The 27,268-nt window shown below is 46.3% G+C and overlaps 1 protein-coding gene across 1 annotated transcript in view; it reads left to right on the top strand.

Moving 5' to 3' along the window:
- The window catches only part of LOC144109988 (carbonic anhydrase 6-like), a 67,459-nt gene extending 43,367 nt beyond the window's left edge, over nucleotides 1-24,092 (top strand). Inside the window, exons 2-7 of the mRNA XM_077642788.1 lie at nucleotides 8,264-8,455; nucleotides 11,353-11,516; nucleotides 13,925-14,017; nucleotides 16,832-16,918; nucleotides 19,411-19,545; nucleotides 23,963-24,092. Of these exons, the coding sequence (XP_077498914.1) occupies nucleotides 8,314-8,455; nucleotides 11,353-11,516; nucleotides 13,925-14,017; nucleotides 16,832-16,918; nucleotides 19,411-19,545; nucleotides 23,963-24,064 (723 nt within the window). The 5' untranslated portion in view covers nucleotides 8,264-8,313 and the 3' untranslated portion in view covers nucleotides 24,065-24,092. The remainder of the gene's footprint in view (nucleotides 1-8,263; nucleotides 8,456-11,352; nucleotides 11,517-13,924; nucleotides 14,018-16,831; nucleotides 16,919-19,410; nucleotides 19,546-23,962) is intronic.
- The last annotated feature ends 3,176 nt before the right edge of the window (nucleotides 24,093-27,268 follow it).

Below are 27,268 nucleotides of genomic sequence, written 5' to 3'. Positions count from 1 at the left end.
CAGGCGTTAGTGTTCCAATTTTTGTATCCCAACCACACCTTTTTTTGACTAATCACTGGCCACGTTATCAGCTTCCGCAAGTTAGGTTCACGCAGAATCTGTTAGCTCCGCTTCAGGTTGATCTGATCTCCTTGCAACGAGTTGCTGACACGCAGGCTGATCCCGTCTTCTATTACGACTTTATTTTCCCGTCCCATGCGAAGCATATGCCCGCACATACCCTAAATGGTCTTCTTTCTGAACACCTACAGAATTTTCCACATCATACTGTTCTCTCCACTGATGCCTCCGGCAGCTGTGAGAAGGCGGCGATTGGCATATATTCGCAGGATCTAGATTGGAGCTACTCCGTTCGTATCCCTGATTATACTCCTATATTCTTCGCAGAGTTTTTGGCCATTGGTTTGGCTCTTCTCAAAATTCCCAGACATGTCGCACGGGTTCTTATTCTCACAGACTGCCTTTCAGTTATTGTCTCTCTCCAAAATTCGGAAAAATCTTTCTTGACTCGTTCACTTAGGTTTTTTGTTCCGAGCACAGTGCGCGAGATCCGTTTGGTCTGGGTACCTGGGCATTCAGGCGTCTATTTTAACGAGGTGGCTGATTTATTGGCAAGGTCAGCTCTCAGCGCACCTGTAATATATCCCGTCCCTCACCTCATTCTGTTAGCGGCTTCACGTTTCCAGCGGTTCCAACATATTTCAGCCACTTTGAGGGATCCGTTGCTGAATACCGTGGACTTTCAACACCTAAAGTACCCATGGAATATCCGGTGGTGTAAGTCAAGGCTTTGTGAAGTGTCCATGACGCTCCTGCGATGTAGAATCCCTCACTTAAACTTGTACTTATGCAGGTGCGGGTTCGCTGCGACAAACCTTTGTGTATCATGTGGGCAAGTTGAATCAATCGATCATTTTCTCCTCTCTTGCCGGCGGTTCGCGGTTCAGAGAAAGCAATATCTGGAGGTTCCTCTTTCGAGACTAGGACTCCCTCTGTCTCTTACAGTTCTTCTATCGTTCGGTGCGAGTGCCAAGGGATTCCCGTTAAGCAGTGTATGCGGCTACCTTCACGATTACATAAGTGCAACTAATCGATTATCCTGTTAGCTATACACAAAATTCTTTCGCATGTCCAAAAAGGCTAGATTGATTCTATTCCGGATGACTCATACCTCTTGAATTCATTTTATTTTTCCCAATTTTTTTTTTTTATCTTGATTCAGTCTTCTGACGTTTCCTTCCCCGCGCAAATGCTTCATTGGCATTCTACCCTATACCTTGGCCAATCCCCCCACGTGGGTATGTGCCATATTACTTGAGGAGAAGAAGAAGAAGAAGAAGAAGAGCACGTGCTGTGCGAGGCCAACCGCAGAACGCGTTTGAGACCTGGCTTTTGTCCGGGCTTCCGAGGTATACCTGGCCTCACATATTGACCATCCTGTACGCCTGCGTCCCCGTGGTGAGTGCCTACTCGATTCAGAAAGGGGCGACTGGGGAATAAGCATCATGCTATGTGCCAGCTTTGGCCGTTTCTGGTCTGTGGTCTTCTCATGCTCGGCTTCTCTTGAACGGGCCAGCTTGCTGGAAAGCGTAGACGGCTTGAAAAGCTCTTCGTTTTGATCTGAGCAGCTCGAAAGAAAAAGGTGATACAGGAAAGTAAGAGATACAGGACATGCAGTGATGTCTGCTGTGTACCCTCGAGGCATTAACGGAGAGTCGGGAAAGACACACATTAAGGCTTGTCCAGATTTGTTACGCATCTGTCGGTAAAACTACGTACGTGACCACGTGAATACACTGCAGCTCTGCTGCGTCGGCCCCACATTGCATTTGTTCCAGGATGCACATGCTGACATGCCTTGCTCACTCAGTTACGAGCACAAATGGAAAGTGATTCAAGCAGCACGTTGTCAGTCCGCTATTGCCCCGTATGCGTTTCTCTTTCTAGTCGTCGCCTCTTCCACGTGTGCACGTCAAAATCTACCTCGCCCACTGGATCCAGCCACTGGCTTCCGGTGGCAGATCCTAACATTGGATGAAGGGGAAAACTTTTTTCAAGTTTTTGGTTCATATCCGGGGCAGAGTAGTTGGTGAGGTAGATTTACTCTGCCCCGCTGTACTCTGTGGCAGCGCCCATTCTATTGCTCTGATGCGCGCTCTGATCACGTGACCACGGCATATTTCTTCTCCAGAGCGTCCACCCTTGATCAAGTCTCGCATAGAGCTATAGTGTACAGCAAATAGTGAACTATAATCTTCACACTGGCACTGATTAATCTTGGTGGACCCGTTTACTACATCAAAAATGATAGATACTCGGCCTCGCGAACACAAAAATGGGCATTGAATTACTTTTCGCTTAGTGTGCTTTGTTTATCTCAAATACTAAGTGATTAATTTTTCTATGAACAATGTATTCGACGCCTGGAATAATTTTCGCGTTTTACGGCGATAGCCGTTATTGGCGAGGAAACCCAGCCACAGGGTGTGCGTTCGCGTGACTACATCCGGGACTTGGGAGGGGGAGAGGCGTGGAGAGGGAAGAGTGAAGAAGACACGGCGACGACGGTCGCAAGAAAACAGGAAGAGAGCTTATAGGAGAAAAAATAGAGATGACACTAAGCTCCGCCTTAAGGGTATGACGCCATAGAGTAACGCGTGAATTCCCGTGTATGCAGAAAGTTATTTTCTACTTTGTATTCATAGATACCTAGGAGTCATCATACCGCTCCTGGCGCAGTGGTGCAGCGGCTAAGCGATGCGCCACTGCCCTGCGATGGCAGGTGCTCCCAGCGGTGGGCCTTGTGCGACCCAGGCTGTTCTTCCCGAGCAAGCAGTCATTAATTGAACTGCCACCAGCGACGCATGCGATCGACTTTGGATTGAAGTGGACTTGGAAAAGGCGCTCTCTCCCAATTGAATGTCGTCAGTGTGGCGTTGTGCACGCGAAAGAACAGCGGGACGAGAGAATTTCTGGTGTTTGTGACTTTGAGAGGTCCTTGAAGAAACGGAAAACATTTTAGTTATGGAACATTACAGAGACTCTTCGTGTTACTGGCCGGAGACCGGGATTTTGATGTCAACGTGTCCTGTGGCAACAATCCGTACGGCTGACAAGCTTGGTCTGCACGTGTACTTATAATACCGACGCAGACCAACTGCGAAGAACCGCACAGTGATGGAACTGGTGTTTCCGAAGGGAATTCGTGGCGTCGACTTCATAAATTTAGCGATACGCTTCAGTTATCGCAAGCCTGTTATGTGTTTTGTAGTGTAATCAATTCCTAATTGTAACGGAGGATATCTTGGCTTTGTAGGTGTGTATGAAGCACATCCACTGGTACCGCTATTCCTACGCAGGATACGGCAAGGAACCGGGAATTTTCATTGCTGCTAAATGCCAGCGACAAAATTTTGTAAGCACAGTAGCGTGCAAAGAAACATTGCGCGACACATATAGCAAGATTCATGTGTATGCACCGATTAGTCGAAGGTGTCGCTATCTTTGATTTTATTTTTATTTTATTGCTCTTCAATTCGCGCTCTCTCTCCACTCTTTTATCTTCGTGGTTTTTTAAATGCTAATGACGACGAGTGACGCGTTTTTATTAGCCGTACCTCTTCTGTTAATTTCTGCACCTTCCCACTTCAAAACAGTGACATAAACATAAGTACAGATTTTTTGAACTTGCACTAAGATCAATATTCCCACACGGTTTCAAATGCAGGTTTGTAACAACACCCGCGGAATATCGAGCCTTTCTTCATGATTTCAGTAACCAAGGATCACTTGTTACAGGGATACCATGTATCGTATTCATATGAAATTATCGTAAAATTGCAGATGCACTTTAGACACCATGCCCCCAACGTAAGTAAAAGCGATAGGGGTACTTTCCTCACCGCATCACTTGAAATGGCTACGTGCAGAGAGTTCTGTTCTCAAAACCATCTCAGTTCATTCCTTGACAGGAGCCGTAAGTAAACACACCACACAACCAAAATTTTCTATGTGCTGCTGAAATATTAACACCTTTTTCTTGCGCCGCGCTGCGCTGTCTCGCTCCCTGTGGTGCGAGATTCGGTGCGGTTCCCCGCTACAGCCTCAACTTAAGAGGCTGTCACTCCAAAGGTGAGCAGAAGTGCTTCAAACGTTATCCTCTTCACAGTGTGTTCTCGCTTTATTTTGATGCACCTCATTCTATGTTAAACCGAAAGCCGTCGTAGTAAGTGGTTTTGTATGCTTCGCTTGAAATACGCGGCTCGCGAGCTTAACAGCTTAACAAAAGTGGCAGAGCGGTAGTAGTTATTGGCGGAGTTTTTAACTTGGAGACGTGAATTTAGAGGTGGAGAAACTTGGTAGCGCTGCGAAGCCCTGTGTTGGATGGCTTGCGTTTTGTTTTTCAACTCCAAACTCGCTTCTCTCAAGTTAAGGGAAGCAACGGCAGAAAGGTGCTCTTTTCGAGCACACAATGCTTTGTTGCTTCTTTTGTTTTTCGGATTTGTGTTCTCATCCCATTAACTAGCAAGATCAGTTGCACTGATCTTGCGCAGGTCTGTTCTTGTTCGTCATGTGTGTTCATGACGAAGATCGTCCTGAACATGTTCATTCTCTTGATGTTCCTCACCTATCCCCATCCTCACCCGTTCGCATGGGTGGCACTGACCATTACCATGAAGAACTGTCACCCATTGCTATCATCGGACAAGTGTTAGCATGGGAAGACCGTCACTCATGCTGATGTTTGAAGGACGACGAAACACTTTTACGTAACACTGGTGGATGTACCCCGTCTATGGCAGAAAAGTAAAGGCCACTCGCTTATTTGGCGGAATCATTTTTGGCCTTCACTTTTTTTTGCTATAAATTCTTGTTGTTTTTACCTCACACCGGTGTGCTGTTGCTGGCTCTGTCTTGCGTCACTTTTTTTTTCCGGCGCATCAAAGCGTGGAAGGTGAGGCCTCTTCCTGTTGTTTTCTTGTCTGGCGCAGACAGGGGTGAGAGTGCGTTCACTGTCAGCTCGTCCACAAAGCAAGGCGGCGAGAGCGGTCCAGGAGCTCCCGAGCACTGCCAATTTTCGTACAATGGAGAGGAAGGTACTGGCCGTGAAGGACGAGAGATATCCCCTCGTGGAATACGATGTCCGGCAGCCCGTAAGGGATGTGCTTACAGCGCTAGTATGCAAACGCGTTTCAACGCTTTGAATTGATGCAATAGCTTTAGAATAGCCTTACCGTTAACTCTTAATGCCAGCGGCCAGTAGCGCATGCGCAGATGACCAAGAAGGCCACAGTGGTAGATGATTCGGCTTGTGTTTGTCCCACTCTATTTGCGTCCATGTTTCAACCACGCTGTGCGCTCTCCTGGCCCCGAAAGGGTTAGATGCTTGGCAGCTGCGCATGCGCTGTTTCCGGCTTCGGTAGAGGCAACTTTAGCTACATACGGAAAGGCAGTGTTAACACTCGAATGAGCATGCCTACAGACATGCCATGCAGTGGGCTATGGTACTTGTGTAATGAGTATTCTGTAAATGTTCACTTATGAACTTCTTTAAGAACATTGAAATACGAAGTTTTTTCAAAGCGGAAGCTGTTATTAGGAGCGAAACCGTAGGGGGATACGCTTGCGTGTCGGAATACAGTAGCTGAAGGAAGACCGGACTATTGATCCCCGTGCGCGCCAGATACTGAAGAATCTCCCCAGTCCTAACGTACTCCCCAAGGTACACACCGTATGGGCAACCGGCCACGCCTCCTTTTCTGGCACCGAGCGCGTATTCGCGCCCTCCCGAGAACTTACAGGCCGGGCACCAGGCGACGGGCAGTAACGTCTTAAAGACGATGCGCCACCGACAGCACGATTCACACAATCCCATACCCTCGAATGCTGCCGACTCCAGCGAAGAACATTTCCACCGCGCAACACATCCATCCCCAGAGCGGATAACATGGTGCGACTGCAGCACTAGACGAACTTCTACCGGAACCTCCACCACAAGCACACTTAATACCCCTCGCCATACATCTCGTGCTTTCAGCCATGCAACACCGGCCAACCCAAACTCTACACCTACATGGACGGTTCCGGGATTTAGGGATCCCATGCGAATCGCTGAAAAACCTGAAAACCGAAAATCGCTGATGATAAGGAGCGCGTTGTGAGACGACCGAGAGAAAGTGCATTGTGTTACGATTCGCTGTCGAGTCTGACGGTAACCAGGAACATTGGTTGGGGATGGTCGGTGCTGTCCGGGGCGTGAACTGTGGACTTGAAAGTTGTTGATTGCTTTCGAAGGTTATCTAAACGCGTTTCTTGTAATCTATGCGATTGGATAGTGTGGTGATGGCGTACTCGTCCCTAATAATCCCATCCCACTGTAGTCCCTTGAGAATCTTCAATGATCATCACCCCTCGACCGTAACATGGCGACTGAAGTTCAGCTCTCTTGGTAGCTGTGCACCAGCTTACCAGTAGCGTTTGCAAAGAACGTAGTCTGAGCTGTGCCGTGATAGTGTCCTGCAGTTTTTTTCTTGAGACGACTCGTCGCCCTCTCAACTACTTGATCGCGCGAAAATACATGTTCAAGTCACACATCGAGCAGCTTATAAGTCGTGAAATTACGCTTCTTGCCAAAAACATGACCCACTCAATGCACAAGTTCTACTCTTGCTACAGAATACTGTCCCAAGGCTCCTTTATCATGAGCGCCTTTTCTGCTTTCCCTAAATTTCGGTCACCAGTCTCGCACACGGCTGCCATTAACACTGCCCCTACCGTGAAGACGGTTCATTATACGGTGAATTTCCTCAACAGTAGGCGTGCCGCTGAAAACCTTATGCTGCTCGCACCAGGTGGGATTCCTGATTGTCGAGACAATGCTGACAAGCTCAGAGCGAAGCTCCACTTCAAGCATTGACAGCCACAAGGGGCGAGTGTTACTGCGCATGGGGTGCCAGCGCGCATACGGAATTAGCAGCCGTCGATCACACGCCTTGTGCCGGCGCCATCGGCCTGAAATACAAAATAAAATGATGGTCGATTTGCGTAGTTAGGCCAAATGCGAATTAGGTGCACTAGCAGTTCGGTTTCCTGTTCTGTCCCGGTGTTCAAATCCAGTGTTCGAGGATGGTGTTCGCAAAGCGATAATGGGTTAATGTTCATATATGCGGAATTGGTCACTCTATCCATTCATAGATCCCTGTGAGTATTCCAACCGCCACTGTCGCAGTGGTGCAGCGGTCAAGCGATGTACCACTACCCTTCTATGGCAGATGTTGCCATCGGTGGGATTTGGTTTTTTTTTGGATTGGGTTGCAATCCAGGGTGCACTTCCCGGGCAGCCTTTCAAGATTAAATGAGCTGTCGCCTTACACGCTCGGCAAGTCGGCAAGGTTGCTCACCTGCCCACAAATCGGTGGGCAGCTTGCCCTGCCCAAATATACAGTGTGTCCCAGCTAACTTTAGCCAAGGTTTAAAAATACACCGAGGCGACGCGACCAAATGCATAGCGCTGGCTATTTTATGGAGCAACTCAATCTATTTTTTGTACTGGGCTTAACTGCATAATTAGTCGAGATCAATTAACCAACTTCGCAGGCAACGAATATAGGCGAGAAATTCCAATGAGGAAGTTGTAGAACGGTTCTGGAATAGGTTATAGTTTTCAATCTATTACCCATCGGTTTTTTTTTTCTGGCTCTGAGGATGCCCGCGAAATACAAAAAAAATACCACTTGTGAGCTCGGGTAGGTTTGGAGAAGCGCCGCGCAAGCTGCAGCCAATCGGAGGACGGAGGAAGCTCGGGTAGCAACTCGGGCAAGTTCGGAAGTTGTTCGCGAGAAGTTGCTCGCGAAGAGCAACATGGATCGCACAATTCCTCCGGGTGGCTGTGACAGGAACAGCCACCTGCCAGTGCAGTGGCGCATCGCTTAACTGCTGTCCCATTGCTCTAGTAGTGGTGTGAGGACTCGCCGCCATCTATGAATGTTAAGTGTCGAATGACCAATTATGCATATATGGTCGTTAAACTACGGAGGTCCGAGTGGTGGGCGGTTTGGTGGCCAGCGCGAACTCAGTTACACGGACACACGGAATACCACAGACACAATCCACCACAAACGCACCATCTGAAATAGCAGTAGGGCACAATGCTTTCGCATAGATATTACGTAAGGAGACAAGTGTCTCCCGTAGTTTTATAGATACCGACTGCCAGACCAGACAAAACAAGACGCTGCTTCTTTGCTTTGCGCGCCTCACGCAGGACCCAAGCCCGAGAAGTGGGGTGCGCTGACCTGCCTCAAGAAGGAGAACATGTGCGGCAAGGGCGACGCCCAGTCCCCCATCATCCTTCCCGCCATCGGGGATGACAAGGTGACGCAGGGGGACCTCGAGATGAAGGGCTACGAGGCAGAGTTGAAGAAGTTCGACGTGAACGCCGAGACGGGACATGCCAGTGGGTACACGCAAATGACATCTAAATCCACCAATAGGGCACCAGTTGCGTTGATGGTGTGTGAGTGTGATGGATAGACAACAGTTAACGTCTCTGGTTCGATAGTAACTAAGCTAAGCGGGTTGAGAATGCAGATCATGGTTGTATGGTGCTTGCCTTACACGTGAGGGACGTGGGACACCTAGAGTCATCATATTTTCGAAAGAGTGCAAACCGGTGGAGCGGGCAGTTCTCAAGAGCATGAAGGACGCATTGAGGGGGAAGGCTCTGAAGAGGGAGGATATACGATTAACTTGTGTTTCGAGTTAATTGTGAATATGATGAAATGTGCAGGAAGTGAAGAACTAGCTTTTTCTAGTCCTCCATAGCCGTTTACATGTTCGGAGCCTCAAAGGACGAACGAGTAAAGTTCTGGTTTTGGTTGTGAGGGCTTGTCTGTGTCGGCTGGGTCACCTCCAAATTTCGACACGTTAGGATAGAACATATCTTCAAATGGCATCTCAAAGAATCGAGTTGCAGGCCAATGTGGTGTGAAGTTAGACCCGGCGAAACATCACACGTGGAAGTTTTCTCCGCTATGCGGGTGGGGTACTCAGTATGCAAGCCCAGATCGTTGAGATCCCCTCTTAAATATATAAACAAGAAATATTGGTGCATGCAATGTTTCCTCGATACTACTACCCTAGTAGCTACCGAAGTATGGGGAGCGTTAGCATACTTTGTACGAGTGAAAGTGAAACTTAAGTCTAAATCGCTTCATGGCTAGGCCCACCGCTCACCAAAGGTAGGGGCTCGGTGCAGTGTTTACAGAACGCTCTGCGCTGACTTTCTCCAATTACATCCAGGATATGTGGTCGGGTACTCAGTATACAAGTCTAGCTCGTTGAGATCCCTCATAAATAAATAAATAAATAAATAAATAAATAAATAAATAAATAAATAAATAAATAAATAAATAAATAAATATTGGTGCGTACAATGTTTCCTCGATATTACTACCCTAGTAGCTACCGAACTATGGGGAGCGTTAGCATAGTTTGTACGAGTGAAACTGCAACTTAAGTCTAAACTGCTTTATGGCCAGGCCACTGCTCACCAAAGGAATGGGCTCGGTGCAGCGTTTACAGAACGCTCTATGCTGACTTCCGCCAATTACATCCAGGAAATGAAAAGTTTTCTACATGTGCATGGCTTCGCCAGTACATGAGTGATGTCGCTAACTTCTATCGGGGGCGCCGTGCCATCGCGGAAACATTCTGATGACATTGACAATCGCATCGAATTCGAGAATGTCAAGGCCGTCAACATAGAGCCCAACCCACTAAAGTGACAGCTTTTCGAGTCATGGTACATGAAAATCACACCCAGGAAATTTTAAGAGATCTGGAGGCCGTCTTCCACCACTGTATGCTCGTGCGGTTCTCAGCGCCGCGAAATTCGTCCACCGCCCCTCCGCGAACACGCATTGTTTCCATTGCCACCCACTTGGCTCGCATAGCGGTGAGCACTTCTCCAAAACTCCAGCAGTGAACCAAATTGTGTTTGAAATTCGCCTCTCTTGCCCTATCACGTAAGCCTTGAAGAAGGTGCTGAATAGGCACAGAAACGTCGGTTCTATTCCCATGAGATTTTGATCGGAGTTTCGCGTTTTTTTTTGTCTGTAATTGCCACCCGAACATTTCAAGGTGAGCACACGATTCATAGGTCACAAAACCGTGTTTGCTTATTGGCGAATAAAGGTTAAGCTAGTAGCTTGTGTACGCGTTTCCTTACGAAAGTTGGCTAATGGATAGGTGTGTCATTATAAATGAAGAAATCTTTTGGTAACCAAGCAAGAGAGCTCACGATGAGACAAAGCTTTAGCATTCAAAGAAGGTGTGTAGTCATAAGCGTCTTCCATAATTTAACTTACCTGAACCGCCAACTCTAGCTCTGAAATCAAACTCGGTAAAGAGAACCTGGAGTTTGACAATGTTCAGGTCATTTAAATATCTTTCATTCGATCGTTCTGTGCAAAAATTACCCTACCCTTTTCAAAGGCGAAGACGTAAACGGTGTGTGTACTGGTGGAAAACCTCTTACGTAGCCCAGCTATGGCATTGTGAAGCCCTTTATGGGGCACTGTTTGGTACTGTGCCTATTTCTGATGCGACCACACCTACCATTTCGTTTCTTCCTTGATGTATTGCGTGTTAAGACTATTTTGCATGTTCGCAAATTTTATGCTGCCCTTGAGGGCCTCGTCGTCCGAGCTTTATTACGATGAGAGCTAGTTCAACTTAGTTTCGGCGTTATTACGAGAGTCCTCCCTTGCTAATGTTGGTTATATAACGGTTACGACGAAGTGCTCTCACGCCTTTGTCGAGCTACAGGGACTGCTTAAGCGAACAAAAGGTCTTCGAAAGTGCATCCCGCCATGTCTTGCTGTCTCAAGGCACGATGTGAGATCTACATCGGGGCATTCTACCTAGCACTGACAGAACAATGCTGGTGTTAAATTTTACCTCTGTATACTAGTTATTTCGTTTGTGCACCTGAGTGCTCAAAACATCGGGGATATCCAGCCAGGGTATAAACACCAGAATGTCCTTTGGGCTTGTAAATTAAATTGAATGTGCGTGTGAGCATGCGTTCAATTGCCCTATGCGTGAGCGTAGTTTGGGGTTGACGTCATGAGTAGTCTGTCCAGTGCATATATAGGCAAGGAATTTGGAGTAAGCATTAAAAAACGTTTCTGGGCCACGCTTCAAGACTCGGCAGTTACTAGAAGCTACGAGTAACTTAGCAGCTTAAAGTGACTCCTCGCGTTATTAGCTCAGACCTGTTAATTGTGAGGACCGTTGAAGCGTTTGTGAGCCCTCACCGCATTGTATGTCGTTTGTTCGTTCCCACTGTAGTCGGGGTGGTGATCAAGGAAGAAACTCTGCCCTACCTGACTGGCAAGAACACCGTCGGCGACGACAAGTTCTACCTGAAGGGTTTCCACTTCCACCTCGGAAATGACGACACGAGGGGGTCTGAGCATACGATCGAGGGAGTGACAGACCCGTTTCCCACGGAGGTAAGCCCTCAGCTCCTTAGTGGGTGCTCCTGTGTACATTTTCAGTTCATTGTTGGCCATAAACGCATTCGTAAAAAAAAATACCTTCGACCGTCTAAAGATCCTGTTTTATAAAGAGGGCTAGTGCTGTAAATATCAAGCCGTGGAGAATGCATATGCAGCTAGCGGTCGCATTCGCAGTTTCTTTAGCTTTAGCTTCTTCATCCGTTCGCGGTTTATTGACGGCGTGTTCATGGTTTAGTATGAAAGGACAAATATGCGTATTACAGTGTGTGACACCATGCTTACTGGCTTCGTTTCTTACCTTCCTATTATGCCTGCTCTCTGGTCTTCGAAATGCCCTATGTGCGTAGTGGTTTCTACATTTCACTGCTTGCTAAACACCAGCTGTTCATGATTTACATAATAAATATGGAATGAAGGCTATTAGAAACAGAGGTAGGATATAATCTCTTCTTTAGCCTCTTGTATAAACATAGAACAGTGCTTTCAGCTTTTACTGTATGCTGACGTTATTCTTCTATCAGCTGCTTTCCAAGAATTTTCAGTCCATTATAGGTGCCTAGAGAGGGAGGGGAGAGGGGCTCTAGGTTTTACTTTTAAAGCTAACAATATTGTGTTTGATCTCTTCAATCGGTAGTACTGGTCGGCAGCTTAAACCCAAGTCTATCTCATTTGTGGGTAGGAGAGAACAAATATATCATGGGGGGGGGGGGGGGGGAATGTGAGTAAGCGAAGGCAACATATTCATGAAAACGCACGAACAGGATACTGGGACGATAAGGAAGAGGAGTTCTGCGAGAATAAGGTGTTTTGAAAATGAATAATGGTGCCAGGGCTTATTTTTCTGGATTCTGTATGTCACCTAAGGTGAGAACTTCAATCAGGGCTAGAAATAAACCAGACAGCTTTGAGCATGCTCAAAGCAACCACACAATGAGGCAGCACAGGGGGTACAGGCCGGATATTTATTGAAGCGTTGGAAGCGGCTAGTAAAATGTTGTATAACAGACAGAGGAAGATGGTTGAAAATCCATGGGCACCTAAGGCACAGCCTCTGATAAAGGTTAAAAGCCCATGAGGTTTTGTTTGTAAGCCGTGTAGGGGGGCTCTTGCAGCATCCGTGGAAGCTTTTTTCTGACTAGAGCTTCTTTTAGCTTTTTTATAGACTAAATAATTTAGCCTAGTCTATATACGTAAAAAAATTTCTTTGACTTTCTATATGCGGTGTGCAGATTTAGAGCCATACATTTTCTTAGAAAATTTCTGTGCTGCACACATTATATAGACTATGAATAGACTGAAGGAAATATCTATAGGAAGACAACAGTGTCTATAAAAAGACAATAGGAAGCTTAGAGACCATTTTTATAAGCGTCAAGAGGTTTGAAACACTAGGGATGCATAACGAGCCCCATCGAATGGCTCAGAAGCGCAGAGCAGATACACGCACCACATGCGCTGTGGTGCGTGTATATGATATACTTCTGCACAGACCTTGTACAGAAAGAGGGTTGGCGCACGTTGGAAGAAGAGGACTAGAAAACTAATGAGGATGTTCGCAGGAAACCTGAACGGGGAAATTTAGAGTGTTAAATTCAGTGTTAAAGATGCAGAAGGTGTGAACTAGATAAAATCGAGGGAAATGAAGCACAATCTGGACCTATAGATAAGCAGGAAACGGGAAACTAGAAATGAATTGTATGATAATTCAATTTATTGCCCAATATGATGTTCAGTGTGCAGTAAATCCTATCAATCAATTCAGCCTATTTTATTAGAATATGGTTGTCGTTCTAATTGTCAAGCCTGGCGCAATCGGTATCCTGAATAACATAGGCCCTGAGAATAATAATGGTGGCGTTTATTCACTCGTGATAGACGTGCGGAAACAGTTGGAGGTGGTTTGATCACTTACCAGCAGGCAAGTGACCTAAAGATACGTGTTCAGATTTCAAAGCCAGCCCACCGGAAATATAACTGACAAGTGGAAGCTTCGGCAAGTTGGCATCGGTAATTCATGAAATAAGAGGTAGCGCAAACCAAGACGGTGGAAATATAAGATACACACACCGCTGCGCATGTGGTGGGTGTGTCTACTATTTGTCTGTCATCTTAGTTTGCGCTACCCCACATGCCAAGGACCATCTGAAAACTCGGTGAAATTTGTCTAAAAACGGTACATTCTAATACTGTACAGTGAAAGGTTGAAATCGAAATGAAATGTAGAGAAATAATAAATAAAAATTAGAACACCATAAGCTACAAGGCTTTGGGACTCTCCGTAGGAGCTTACCAGAACTGCGGGTAACTAAGCAGATTTTACGGAGTTCAAACATGTACACAATGTGCAGCTGCAAGCGGCCCGCTTCGCATAGCGTTACCCTCAAATCTTGTCTCTCATGCAGCTGCACTTTATTCACCTCAAAGCGGGCAAGAACAGTCTGGAGGAGGCCCTCGACGAGCCAAGCAGCGCTGTCGTGCTAAGCGTTTTGTTCAAGGTTCGTGGCTCTTCGTATATTGGCATGAGTCCTCAATTTTAGTGCCTGCCAAATAAGCCGGTTTCAGGAGATCGAATCCCCTTCTGCCACTGCTTTTTACGCTCTTCCCACGGCTTATGCTTCTTTGCTCCGAGCATGCGCTAAGAGGGAGACAAGACCTTATCTCTATAGGGACACACCAGTGAAAATGGGAGAGCGCACTTTCGTTCTCTTACTGTATACTGTATATAGAGTAGCGATTGCCAACCATGCCAGGAGCTCACGGTTTTCATAAGCTACCGCTTCACATTAGTGGTGTCACATCGCGATGAGTGACTGAATGGAGGCCTACAAAGACATCCCATTGCGAAGGGAACACTGTGGCTGGCACAAGTAAACAAGACGTTGGTTGGTGTGTGGTTCCTTATGTGCATATGCCGGTGTGTGTGCAGAGGTGTTATACAGAACAGGGCTCTGATCTGTGCCAAAGCAATACTGTGAGACACATCGTGTTGATAAACCTCGGATTCATAACAACCATATTCTGAGGCCAGGAATGAACCCCTGACCTCGTTGTTCTAGCTGAACAACCAGTGTAATGACCATCGCAACAGTTATGAACAGAAATCGCTTTCAGCAGGCACTTAGCACTTAGCTGAGTGAAAAAAGACGCCAAAAAGCTTAAACAATCTGCCTCGAAAATTTTGCAGGGCATAAAAAAATTAAGTGGAGTAATTTCAGGGTTGGGTGTGACGTAATCTTTATGCCCCTCTGTTATAGCACTGTCAGTATATTTTTCGAAGTCAATATTTGTCTTAGAGTTCTTTGAATCATATTTTTTTACATTTCAAACGTAAAAATTGGAAGGGACACATAAGCTCTGCTGTAAGGGCATGACTCAATGGCGTTATGTATGTCAAATTGTTCATTATCCACTTTATATTCATAGATCCCTAGTAGTCCTCATACAACTCCTGGCGCAGAAATGTAGCGGTTAATGAATGCTCCACTGTCCTGCGATGGAAGGTGCTGCCACTGGTGAGGCATGTGCGACCCAGGTCTCTCTTCCCTAGCAACCTCTCGCTACCAACCGTTACTTTATTACCTGCCACGATGGTTAGTTTGCTCGAAATTTGGTGAGCAGGTTGTGATGGCGCCACAAAGTCACGTGACCTCGGTGGCTCCACCAGGTTGCTTCTCCGAGTATTTTAGTGCGAGAGCACTACTTCGAACGATTCCAACCAAAAAAAAAAAATGTGTGAAGCCACGGAGTAACTCTGGTAAGATCGGGTTAGTTCGGAGGAGCGTCGCGCCAGCTGTAGCCAATGGGAAGTGTCCTTGAGGGTAACCTTGGCCAACCTGAACAAATCACATAAATATTGCGCCGGCTGTATTTCGAACCCGAGGCAACGCGAACAGATCAGCTTCGCTGGTAACGGCACAGGAGCATTATGCTCTCGCCACAGCCGGTCACGCCTCTGGTAAAACTTGCATTGCATTGATGTGCATTGCACATCTTCGGCTTCTTCAACCTCCATCTGCGGCGCGAACAGATCAGATCAGCCTAACCTCGATCAGAGCCTAGCCCCAGTCTCTTATCGTCGCCAGACGTGCCGTCGACCCAGCAAAGTAAAACCGTTTGTCAATGAGGCTAAACGCATGATTTCGCGCGTCTTCGGTTTACAACGCAGGATTTTCTGCAGAATGGGTACCTTAACGCTACAGCTTTAAAATGCATGTTTGAGTTTTAGAAAGTTTGAACCATTCAGAAGCAACAAGCAAACGCGCATATTTTTTAAAAGTAGATTCATTACGGAATAACTGGAGCGGTACATTTAGTATTCCGCGTGCGGCGGCTGTCGTTCATTGGTAGTTCCCATGGACTTCAGCGCCATCTCTAATCTTCCGATGCTGGTCAAACCACTATGCTGAACGAGACACGAAGGCACTTCACAAAAGTGAAGGATAAATAGTTTGGGCAAAATTGTTCTGTGTGAGGTCGTCTATGGTTCAGGAAAGACCTCGAAGCGTTACCACCAGCTCTCCACTCTACACTTCAAGAGGTGCTTACAATTGCGCTGAATTTTGCGATAATTTCGTCACCATGGCGTTAACTGAGTTTTTTTTTTATGGGGGGGGGGGGGATCCTGCAATCTTGTTACATTAAAGCTCTATTGCTTAATAACCGAAACTATCTACTTATCCTCAAGGCCTAAACCGAAAATTGACGTTCGGTTTCTTTTCTAACCTGCGGCGAGGACATCAAACATATTGCTGGTATTGAACTCATTTACACTTGCTCTAAGCACAAGGAATCTGTACAAGCACTTCTAGTTCGTGCCGATCTCACTGCGTGGTCCTGCATTGCGCATATCATCAAAGGTTACCGCGCGAATTCTGCATGGTTGTTACGCTCAACTGATTTCCTATGGCTGTCAGAACTTGACCCCGCAAGAGCAGAAGGCATTTTTTAAGTGAAACTCTACAGCACATAGGAACAGCAGGGCAAGAGTATCAACTCGCCCACCATTCCACGGGATGCTCTAGTTTTCTATCAATCACGGATGATTATAGTCTCATTCAGTTACACGGTACTCGCTGTTGGCGGCGTACAGGTGGCACCAGTTGGTGAAGTCCAGGAAAGCTGTGCATGCAGTAATTACGACAGGTTATGCACCACAGCGTGACATACAAATAATTAGAGAAGCGCTTCATGCAGCTGCGGCTGTGCAGGTTCTGCATTTTTCAGCTTTTATCCTAATGCGCCGAGAGAGCGACCACCCTAGGGTCATGCCCGTACAGCATTCTAACTCATATCATACGAATCTATTCCAGGCGGATGATGCAACAGCGGATCATAAAGCGGACGCCGCACTTTCCGCCATCATCGATAAGGTCGGAGTCACGGGCGACGCCAGAAAGGTATCGATAACTATGCTCTTCATGGGTTTGGACGAGAACACAATGGAAGCTTTTATCAGGACTAGTTCCTAAATTAACGGTGAATACCTTGTAGCAAGTAGGCTGTCAGCGAAAATTATATATTAGTTCTACAACAGTCTTGTGATATAGACTCGCAGAAGTTTCCAGTATGAAGGTATGTCCTGATGACCGTCACGAGTTCAATTGTTTTTGCTCTACACAGAAGCATCTCGGCCGCATCATACAAAAATATCAAACTGTTTTTGAGCACCAAACGGGCGAACATTCACTTTCTAAAGTTCTCGTGCCGTGAGACTTAGTTATTGAAAAATGTACACAAACTATGCAGATGGTTTGCGGAAAAAAACTAATGAAGTAAAGTCGGCGCAGACACTCGCCGTGTAAGGAAGGCATACGTTGATCTGTACCCATGATTATACTCTAGAGATGAGCGCTGGGAGACCGAAACATAGTGCTCCAAGAAGTGGTACTTACGAAAATAAGAACACTCACGCGTTCATCAAGGTTTGTTTGTTGGTGCTATCACCTATTTTCTCTAAGAACAAAATGTCCGCTGAAAGAAAACCCTTCGACCTCGAGAGACAGTAGCGAGTTTTATCGTAGCAGAGACTTCCTGTCGTTTACCAGTGCCTTCTTATATTCTGGCATTGTTTGTCATATCAGTTGTCTGACTGGCCTCCAGGACTTCCACTGGTACACTTCCTAAATGGGTGTAGTGTGGCGTTCATAACGCGAAACTACTCTTATAGAAGACCGAAACATTACTATTGGCTAAATTCCTGAGGACGAGTGACGTCACCAGGCCGGAAGTGATGTCATATCCGGCAAATACATCAACATCTGCTAATGTTATCCCATTGCCAACACATAATGGAATGAGGTGTCCCCGTGAACGTTTTTTTTTCCTACTAATGTCGTTTTCACGGCCTACTGTTCTTTCTCAATGGCCCGGGCCGCCTTCTTTTCACGTTTGCAGGAACTCTCTGTCGCAAATAGGAGCAGCGCGTTTCACGTAACTGACCGAGGGTCGTAGAGAGGTGGCCTGGCAGCTAATGATGGCCTTGCTCCGGGTGTCTCAAAGCAGAGAAAAAAAAAATAAAATTCTCGCAATACTCTTTGCTTGTTTCCAGCTGTAACTGTGAAGCTACGGCCTCCAGTTTCGTGTCTTCCCTTACAAACCTGTGAGCGGGTTGCAGCTATAACCGGCGAGTGATTTTCTCGGCAATAAAAGGGCGGGGTTTCCGTAACCGTGTCAGTCTGACAATAGCACCACTACAGGACGGTGCGCCTAGCAGCCTGGCAAGTTGCTTTCTCGCGCGCAGTACACTCCCTCCGTCGCTGGCAAAATACATGGAAGTTTCTTGTAAGTTGATGTACCTAGCAACTTTGTTGTAATCATTAAAGCTTTCTTTATTTTCAACGCTGAAAATGTGCAGATGTGCTGAACGTACGGATGAAATAACGAATATCATCAATATACTACGTTATAAAAGAAAACTGAGAACCGCAAGCTTTGAATATATTCCACTGCGTAGGAAAAAACATGTTTCGCCTCCGTGCTTTCGCTACATTGCCAGAAAGTGTTGTCGCTGAATTTATAGCAGAAGCGCTTGGTGCGCAAGCGTTTTTGAGCGCATGGGGAAGGGAGGATGTCAAGGCATCCACGGACAGAACTCTTTTCGTTACCAGGTTCCACCTTTAAAGATAATTTAGGCGATTAAAATAACCAAATTCTTGTCATACTTTTGTTCTCATGGATGTCCGTGAACACAATAAACTAAAAGGAGTAAAATCGGCTGATATCATGCAGTTCTAGTGAAAATAAAAAATCCTCAACTTTTTGAGGAATCGCGAAAAACTGGAGGCCTTAATGAAGGCAGAGCTTAAAAATTTGCGGACTGTCTTTTACTTACTCCATGGCAGTTTTTCAATTTAGTTTTGAGGATTTCAAACTTGTTTTAATTTTTTCCTTCTACGGTGTGGCTTAATCGCTCGATAGCTTCGAAGGCACACGAAAGTCTTGGCCAGACGGGGAATTTTTGCACATCAGAATGGTAGTGTCCATGACGAAAAAATTTTAAGGAATATAGGTCAAGACAGAATGTCTCACAAAGTTTCTTAGTGAAAGTTGCAATTTCTTGACTGTCTATGAAAATAGCAAAAGCTAGAGCGCTTTCCGTCCTGGTCAAGAATGCGTGTTAATAGGAAGTATTTTTCTGAAAAAGTAGCTCAGAAAGAAATTAAAAAAATCTTTTTTCAGTAACCAAATTTTCATCCAGATTTGAACTTCAAATATACTAATAGATCTTTAGACCCTGAATTACAAAAATAAATAATAACCAAAAAGCGAAGAACTTCAGGTATTGTTCAGCACTACTATCTCTCAGCTATACTAAAACTTCTAATGTATACAGTAGCGTTGCACACCTCTTCATCGTTCCAAACCACTGCGTTGTAATCCCGCGGTGCAGCCTCTGGTGATGAGCGACTTTATCGGCTCTCTGGAGACGTACTACTTCTACACGGGATCCATCACGACACCTCCGTGCACACAGGGCATCAAGTGGGTGGTGTTCGGCACACATCCGGTCGTCAAGGCGACGACGGTGAGTGAATATGGGCACGCTCACGAAGTTGCATCTCAACGTCGCCTTCTCGCTAACGCAGCGGCAGTGGACGTTGTGGATGATAATGACCGTGGGGAGTACACTTGTAAGCAAGGCAGCAATGTGGGCTAGTTGGTTGTACATTTGGTGTGAATAGCGCGTTACACACTAACAAAACGACAACTGGAACGGGGGACACAGGACAAGCGCGCACTAACAACTGAGGTTTATTCTGGTACGAGGGTACCTAAATAAAGTTTATGCACATGCTGAAACAATCAATTCATTGCCAACGGCTGTGTCGCACGCTCATTCGGTTCTTGATTAGTTTTAACTGCTCACTTGATAACAACACCGAGGGTGTGCATACGCACTCGTCTTCACCAGCCTCCCATATCTCAAAGGCTTCTAAAGCCCCCCATTGCGCAAATCACAAAGGTTCCCCTTACTTTGAACGGACTACAATTTTAGCTCGGGCAAAGGACAAGAAAAAAAGAGAAATAAAAGGAGTAATCAAATAAGGAGGTGCATCTAATCAAGAAACGAAGGAGCGTTGGACACAGCCGTTGGCAGTGCACTGATAGTTTCAGCATGTGCATGAAATGTATGTATGTACCCTCGTACCTGAATAAATCTCAGTTTTTAGTGCGTGCTTGTCCTGTGTCCCCCATTCCAGTTTTCGTTTTGTTAGTGTGTAGCGCTTTATTCACACCTAATGTACACATGTCTCACACGCTGGTGTGTCAGTACTTTGTTGAAGGTCTGCGCCAGTGTGGTCTACTGGGAAACTCGCCCGATGATATCACGCCGTACCACCTCCTGCAAAAAAATTCCTAAGCTAACACCCCGATGGCCGGTTTGGAGTCACGCTTATGTTGGTAAAACGCAGTTGATAATTTTGTCCCGATATCTCGTCAGAATTTCCCCTCAATGCTCTCAAGGAATAACTGTCGGAGATTTTTTTTAGGTTAGCACATACTGTTACACCTACTAAAGATCCTGATTATTTTTACCATGTTTGACTCTTGATCCGTAATTTCACATCTGCGAAAGTCAGTTTTATACGTTGCCGCTTTTGCGATCTCAACTGCGGGAATTTTCTATAATAACTAATTCTAATAACTACTTCAATATCACAAATATACCTCATACTTAGGCAATGACACCTTTCTTGACAAGATTTCCGAGGTTCATATTCGATCATTCCGTACATTTATCGAAATGTGAATTCTTTTCAGCCCCTATTTTAGCCATTCAACGTGAGTACCATAGTTCTTTGAGTAAAGTCATTGACGTATTTTCTGCATCACCAAGAGTATTGTTGAAGCGCCGCCTGCGGAATGCAGCTGATTTTTATTTTGCATTTACTGCTGTTTCAGAATTGTTTTCAAGTATTACAATCGAGCCTCAACATATCGAACTCCAGGGGGATCACTATGTAGGTCGATATATAAAAAAATGCTCTGGATAGGCTTATCTGCAACTTGTAAGCAAGGATACATTGCACCCACGCAGGTGATGCGTTTCTTCTAGGGGTGTGCCGCTGACCACCATCTTGGCAACGTGCCGGTCACCAGGCGTTGCTAGGCCTAGCCAGCTTCGCATCAAAGCTGCTGCGGACGCTGCTTTGAAACTGTTCCCTGCCTATCATAAGGTGTCCAATCCTGTTACCAGTGCACTATAACATATAATCGCTCACTAAAATTAAAGTACTGTTTTCGAAACGTGTTTAGGCAGCGAAGGACGCCATGCGAGGGCCGCCGCTATCTTTAGTTAGGTTGGCTTAGTCGCATGAAAGTGATGTGTGGTGAAAGATTAATGCAAGAGACCGAAGGCCACCGTCGAGCACATCCTACCTTCAGCTCGTCATGCAGTTTCACAGCGCTAGCGCTGTCAGCAAGTGTTCAGTGCCCCGTAGCCGACCTGTTTCCGCGCGCGGAGCACCGTTAAGAAAAGCGCAACTTGCAGCGGCGCGGCGCTCAGTTCCGCGCATGGAACGGCTGGCGAAACTGTAGTTTGATACATAGCGGGAATTTCCCATATAATTTTTCACAGGATTTTGAAGGGGATAATTTGGGTGTAAAACAAAACAAAGCGTACAACAGCTGTATCTTACCAGTACTCATCTATGGAGTAGAAACGCGGAGGCTAACGAAAAGGGTTCAGCTTAAGTTGAGAACAACACAAAAAGGTATGGAAAAGAAATGATAGGTGTAACGTTAAGAGAACGGAAGCGGGCAGACTGGATGAGGAAACAAACCCGGGTTAATGACATCCTATAGTAGAAATAAAGAGGAAGAAATGGGCTTGGGTAGGGCATGTAATGCGAAGACAAGACAACGGCTGGTTCTTAAGGGTAATGAATAGAATTATAAGAGAAGGCAAGCTTTGCAGGGGGTGGCAGGAAGTAAGTTGCTCCGATGAGATTAAGAAGTTTGCAGGCATAGGGTGGATGCTGCTGGCAAAGAAGAGGGTTAATTGGAAAGAAATGGGAGAGGTCCTTGCCCTGCATTGGGCATAGCCAGGCTGCTGCTGCTGCTGCTGCTGATGATGATGATGATGATTAATTTGTGGGTTAAATATAGATAAAAATTGCTGGCGCTTTAGCATTTCTAGCCATGAAATATTGACCGAATGCTGGTTTTTGTAGGCAGTCAACAACGCCACGTACCTGATAGCGCGTTTGAAAGTGCGCTTCCTTTCCTTCGCGACATGCTCACAGATGAAAGTTAATGAATACGACGACGTGCAGTGTACAGCGCGAGTGTTTAACACGAGGCATGTTCGGCGATAGCACAGTGCTCTGTAGCCAGCGAAGCTTATCTGCTCGCTCCGCCGGGGGTTCGGAACGCAGTCATGGCAATATTAATTTTATTTCTCCAGATTGGCCACGGTCACCTTCATTCAAAGTTCCGTTTATTTCTCGTCATTTCCCGCATCACGTAACTAACTTCAGAGGCTTCACCACACGCCGGCAGTTTCGAGGTTAGGAGGACAAAAGTGCTTTCGCACTAACAATTCGAACTAACCGGGCTCGATATATCCTTGCGGGAATGTATCAACAACAGATTGTGATAAAAAAAATAGCTGTGGTTCAACCTGGCTGAACCTATCAGATGAGCGAAAGCTCTGTTGAGGTAAGCGCGCGTAGTTATGCACATGCCAGACGATTTTTTATAGAGAACGGCGCGTCGCGCGATTTGCTGCAGTTGCGAGAGTGCCGTCGGCTCCGCATACGCAGCTGTGGCGAGGCGTTGCGAGTCACGTGATTCGATAGTTGCGAGGCTAGGGAGTGGCGTTGGTTGAACGCGCGCAGCTGTGGCGAGGCGTGGCGAGTCACGGGGCGTGACGTCAGAGCCAAGCCACAGCTCCTCCTGATTTGAAGGTAAAATTTCATAGCCACGTGACCTTCAGCTTTGTACGGGAGGAGTAGAGGTTTATCTCTAAAATGAGTAAAACATGAAAAATGCGGGGAAAACATGTCAGTGTTAAGCTAGCGAGTGATTTAGATCATTCTTTGATAGGTAACTTTGATAGGCCTTTGATAGGTAACTTCTGCAGGAGTCGTGGGCCATAACACGTGCGTCATAACACAAATGTGGTCATGAAACGTTCTTATATTTAATTGTCGCGGGATTCGACAATATGTCTTATTCCGTGACAACTGTTCTGTCCTAAATAGCTTCAAAAGAGCCCATGAGTTTGCGCCAGCGCTATTGGGGGCATCCAGGACAGTGCAGGACAAATATGCTACCGACTACTGCGTCGCTTGAATGAAAAACTTTATCGCATCCACGACGGTTGCGAAATCAAGTTATTGTCTGATAAAGCCAATGGTTTTGCTGAGGGAAGCATTCGCTTCTCTCTGGAGAGAGGCAGCAGTCGAGCATGTCGCGCAACCCGCCACTTGTTGTGTCAGAAGGGATTTACTTGTGCTTACTTGTTCATCTGCCATTTTAACGTGGTGGTATTAAGGATCCCATTCTGCAGAAATTCTGGCGCAGGCGTCGAAGAAGTTCTGAGCGAAAGATTCCCGAAGAAACAACCTTGGTGGGCTACCTTGTCAAGTGACCTTGTGGCGTCACGTGACAAGGTGACCGATTGTGAGCAGACTGACCACCGTGACAGGTGGCAGTTATATTAATGATTGATCACGTGAGGCTGCTCGGGAAAGGAACCTGGGCCGCAAAAGACCCACTGGCCGCAGCGCATGCCATAGCAGGGCAATGGCTCATCGCTTAACCGCTGCAAAATGGCGCCAGGAGTGGTATAATGAAGACTACCAGGGATTCATCAGTGCAAATTCGAGAATGATCAATTCCGCATATATGAACATAATCCACTAGCGTTATCGCGTCATAACACTTAAGGCGTCGCTTAGGTGTGCATTTCAATTTTTCTTGGTTTTATTCTCCAGTTGAAAAGACTTCGAGACGTGTCTCCAAATCTGCCCAAGGACAACTTCCGGCCAGCGAGACCGTCAACAGCCGTCGATAAAGTACAGAAGTTTAAAACGTAACCGTTGCTGCCACACCACCTGGGGACCATTATAAAGATTTTTTGCAATCACTGGTCACTCTTTGTTTTTACTTCTCTGCTGTGGGTAATTGAGAGGGACAAGGCGGGGGGGGGGGGGGGGGTGGAAGACACGCTCTGCATTCTTATCCTTATCAGGGTAGTATGGCGTGTTGATCTGAACATTCCGAAGCAGAGCTTGAAGTACGGCAGGCGCCGTAGGAAAGCAGTATTTTATAGCTTTGTTTCTGTCTTGTAGCCCTGCATTCTACCCCGGAATCTGTGGCGTCAGGTGCAATACCCTAATTACTTAGTGAACTAAGTTTATGAGACTTCACTATAGTAACTTAATTTACCATTTTTATTTAATTCAGTTAAATTACCACCTGCCAACCATGCAGGTGGCAAAGTGGAAAGAGATAAGAGAGAGAGAGGCGACATGCGGCCAGATCAGATTTCGCTGATTTTTTACGAGCACGGCTAGGTTTTCTGTTGCGGCAGACGATGTGGATTTCACGGCCAAATGAAGCGCTAAGTGGCTAAGCAAAAACTAAGAGTTTTCGGTGATTAATTCGTTAGGCCGGTAAGCTTAGCTCTATAGATTTTTTTGCATTGTCCCTCTACCGAAATGCGGCCACCGCTACCGGAACCCCTTCCAGCGGCTTTGATCTCAAGAGCCGAACGCCACAACCACTACGCCGTCGCGGCGAGCATTCATTTTCGTCGCAGTGCTGAATTGATCCGTACAAATGCTTATATCTCTACTTCATCGCCGCGAGTAGCTTTAAGCATTGCCTCTTGTTGCGCATCACCTTTCCATAATGTAACAGCTGTATCTTACCCGTTTTCACCTTTGGGGCAGAAACGTGGAGGCTAACGAAAAGGGTTCCGATCAAGCTAAGGACAACGCAGTGAGGTATGGAAAGAAAATTATAGGTGTAACGGTAAGAGAGGAAGAAGGCAGAGAGGGTCAGAAATCAAAAACGGGTTAGACCTCGCTGTCAAAATCAGGAAGAAGTGGGCTTGGGCAGTTCATTTAATGCGAAGGCAAGATAACCGCTGGCCCTTAAGGGTAACGTAGTGGATTCCAAGAGGAGGCAAGTGTAGCAGGGGGTGACAGAAAGTTAGGTGGGCGGACGAGATGGAGTTTGCGGGGATAGGGTGGCCGTAGCTGGCATAGGACCGTGTTAACTGGAAATATATGGTAAAGGCCTTTGTCCACCAGTGAGGGTAGCCGGGCTACCCTGATGATGACGACGATGACCTTTCCATGTTTTCGACAGCAAAAATGTGTGTGCTGGACACCCTCCCCTGCGCTAGATAGTACATCCAACGCTTTCATAAAACATTTGCAACGTTTATATGGGCATCCAGTTTTGAGCCACATGGACACTTTCCAGGCCTGTTTGAGCAGGAAAACTTTGTTGCTCGTGTTTATGTTCGCAAGTTCCCATCACATAATCCTAGCATTTTGTTCAGGCCAGCTTTATGAGCCTGCTTCCGAGCTTAGTGGAGCGTTACAATCTTTTTACCTAGCGTCTCTGGTTACTGAAGATGGAGGAAGTTTTGCTTTGGTATAAAAATATCGTGAAATGGGGACGCAAGGCGAGAGCAGCGAAGGGTGCGAACCAAGGTGCGGGCTGCGTTGCGCTGGTTTCAGGTTCTCTGGGGCTGTCCGTCGCCACCAGTAATCGGGCAGGGGTCGCATTGATTGGAGTGGATGGCTTGCACCGCGCTGCCAGTCCTAGCCAGCTGAGGAGCAAAGTGGCTGCGCTCGCTAGCTGCTAGGGGCGTGGTACCGCGAGGGGGTGGCTGCTACAAATTAAGGTTTGATGACTTCGTTTGTTACAAAAAGAAAAGGAACATGACAGTACGTTTAAAGAAATCATTAGATAATACTGCACCACATTGAACATGAAAGTCGTTTTAAAAATGGATTCCCTACTTCTACACCGCAATATTTATCGAAAACTGCGAACTCTACACTCGGGACCCATGAATTGGAAGGATACGCAGTAGAATCAAATTGAGATTTGCTATGACGGGCTTTGCGCGAGCTAACAAGGGCTACAGAAGCCACGAAAATGCGCAAATGCAAAGTATAAGTGGCGACACCGCTAGCGAATTCCTGCAACACCGCCAGGTGAGGTTAATCCTTCGCTGGCCACAAAGCTATTTCGTCATCAGTGAGCAAATACCATGGAAATATGAAGAAAGCCGCATGGTGAGTGAAACAATTATAAGGACTTCACAATTAAAAGGGCACGAATGATACGACGGACAGAAAGACGAGACTCAAACTCGAGCAGCCTTTGTCCTCTCATTCTGTGCACCAGTCCTGTATACTTAGCGGGTGGGCGTAACAAGTTCTAAGCCGCAAGCTATCAAAGGCACTCTCCGAAGAGGCTCCTCTGATTTCCTGGAGAGCTTCGTCACACACACGTCCCAAAAATGGCGCTATCTTCCCAGTGTTCGGGGGCCCGTTTACGCGGCAGATTATTGAGAGTATCATTTGTGACTTAACAGCGCAACCACCTTTCATCGCAAAAACAAAAAAAAAACGCAAAAAAAGTTGTTAATGTTCTCGAGGAATGGTCGGCTCGTGTAGCGTAGCGTCTTGAGTGTGTTTCTATTCCGCTTTAGTGCTGCTTTATTATCTCAAACAATACGCACTTCTTCATTTGAAAGCGAACAACGCAAAATGAAGGGACACAAGAGACAAGTGCAATAGCACTTGTCTGCTGTCTGTGTCACCTCGTTCAGCGCTGTTCACTTCCAAATGAAGAACCACGATGCGTAAGCTGCTATGCTGGCACTTCTTCAATGGAGTTTTCTATTTGTGCACTTTACGGCCTAGTGCTCAGCTTCTAAACATATCGTTCTACTGCTCAGTTTCAGTGTTTTTTTTTAATTACTCTTTTCTTATTGTCCTGTTTTCAGGAGCCACTGTAAAACTCATTGGCGCATTCTGGGTTTCTGGAGCGAAAATGTGTGTACCATTTTTCTGAATGCGTATTGGCTTTGACACGGGCCGCATTTAGTCGATTCTAACGTGTTCTCGATTGTAACGCGCACCCGTTTTTCAGGGTGAGAACAGAAAAGTTCAGAGACTTGGATCGTAACGCGCATCAGATTTTCTTGCGTCAATAAATAAATGAATGTTTTGATCGTGACTGTTGCGGCAAACGCAACAAGCAATACTTGTACA

Source organism: Amblyomma americanum, chromosome 11, assembly GCF_052857255.1.
Source record: "Amblyomma americanum isolate KBUSLIRL-KWMA chromosome 11, ASM5285725v1, whole genome shotgun sequence".
Taxonomy (NCBI): Eukaryota; Metazoa; Arthropoda; class Arachnida; order Ixodida; family Ixodidae; genus Amblyomma; species Amblyomma americanum.
Note: the sequence above shows the minus strand (reverse complement) of the source record. Positions and strands in the feature narration are given on the sequence as shown.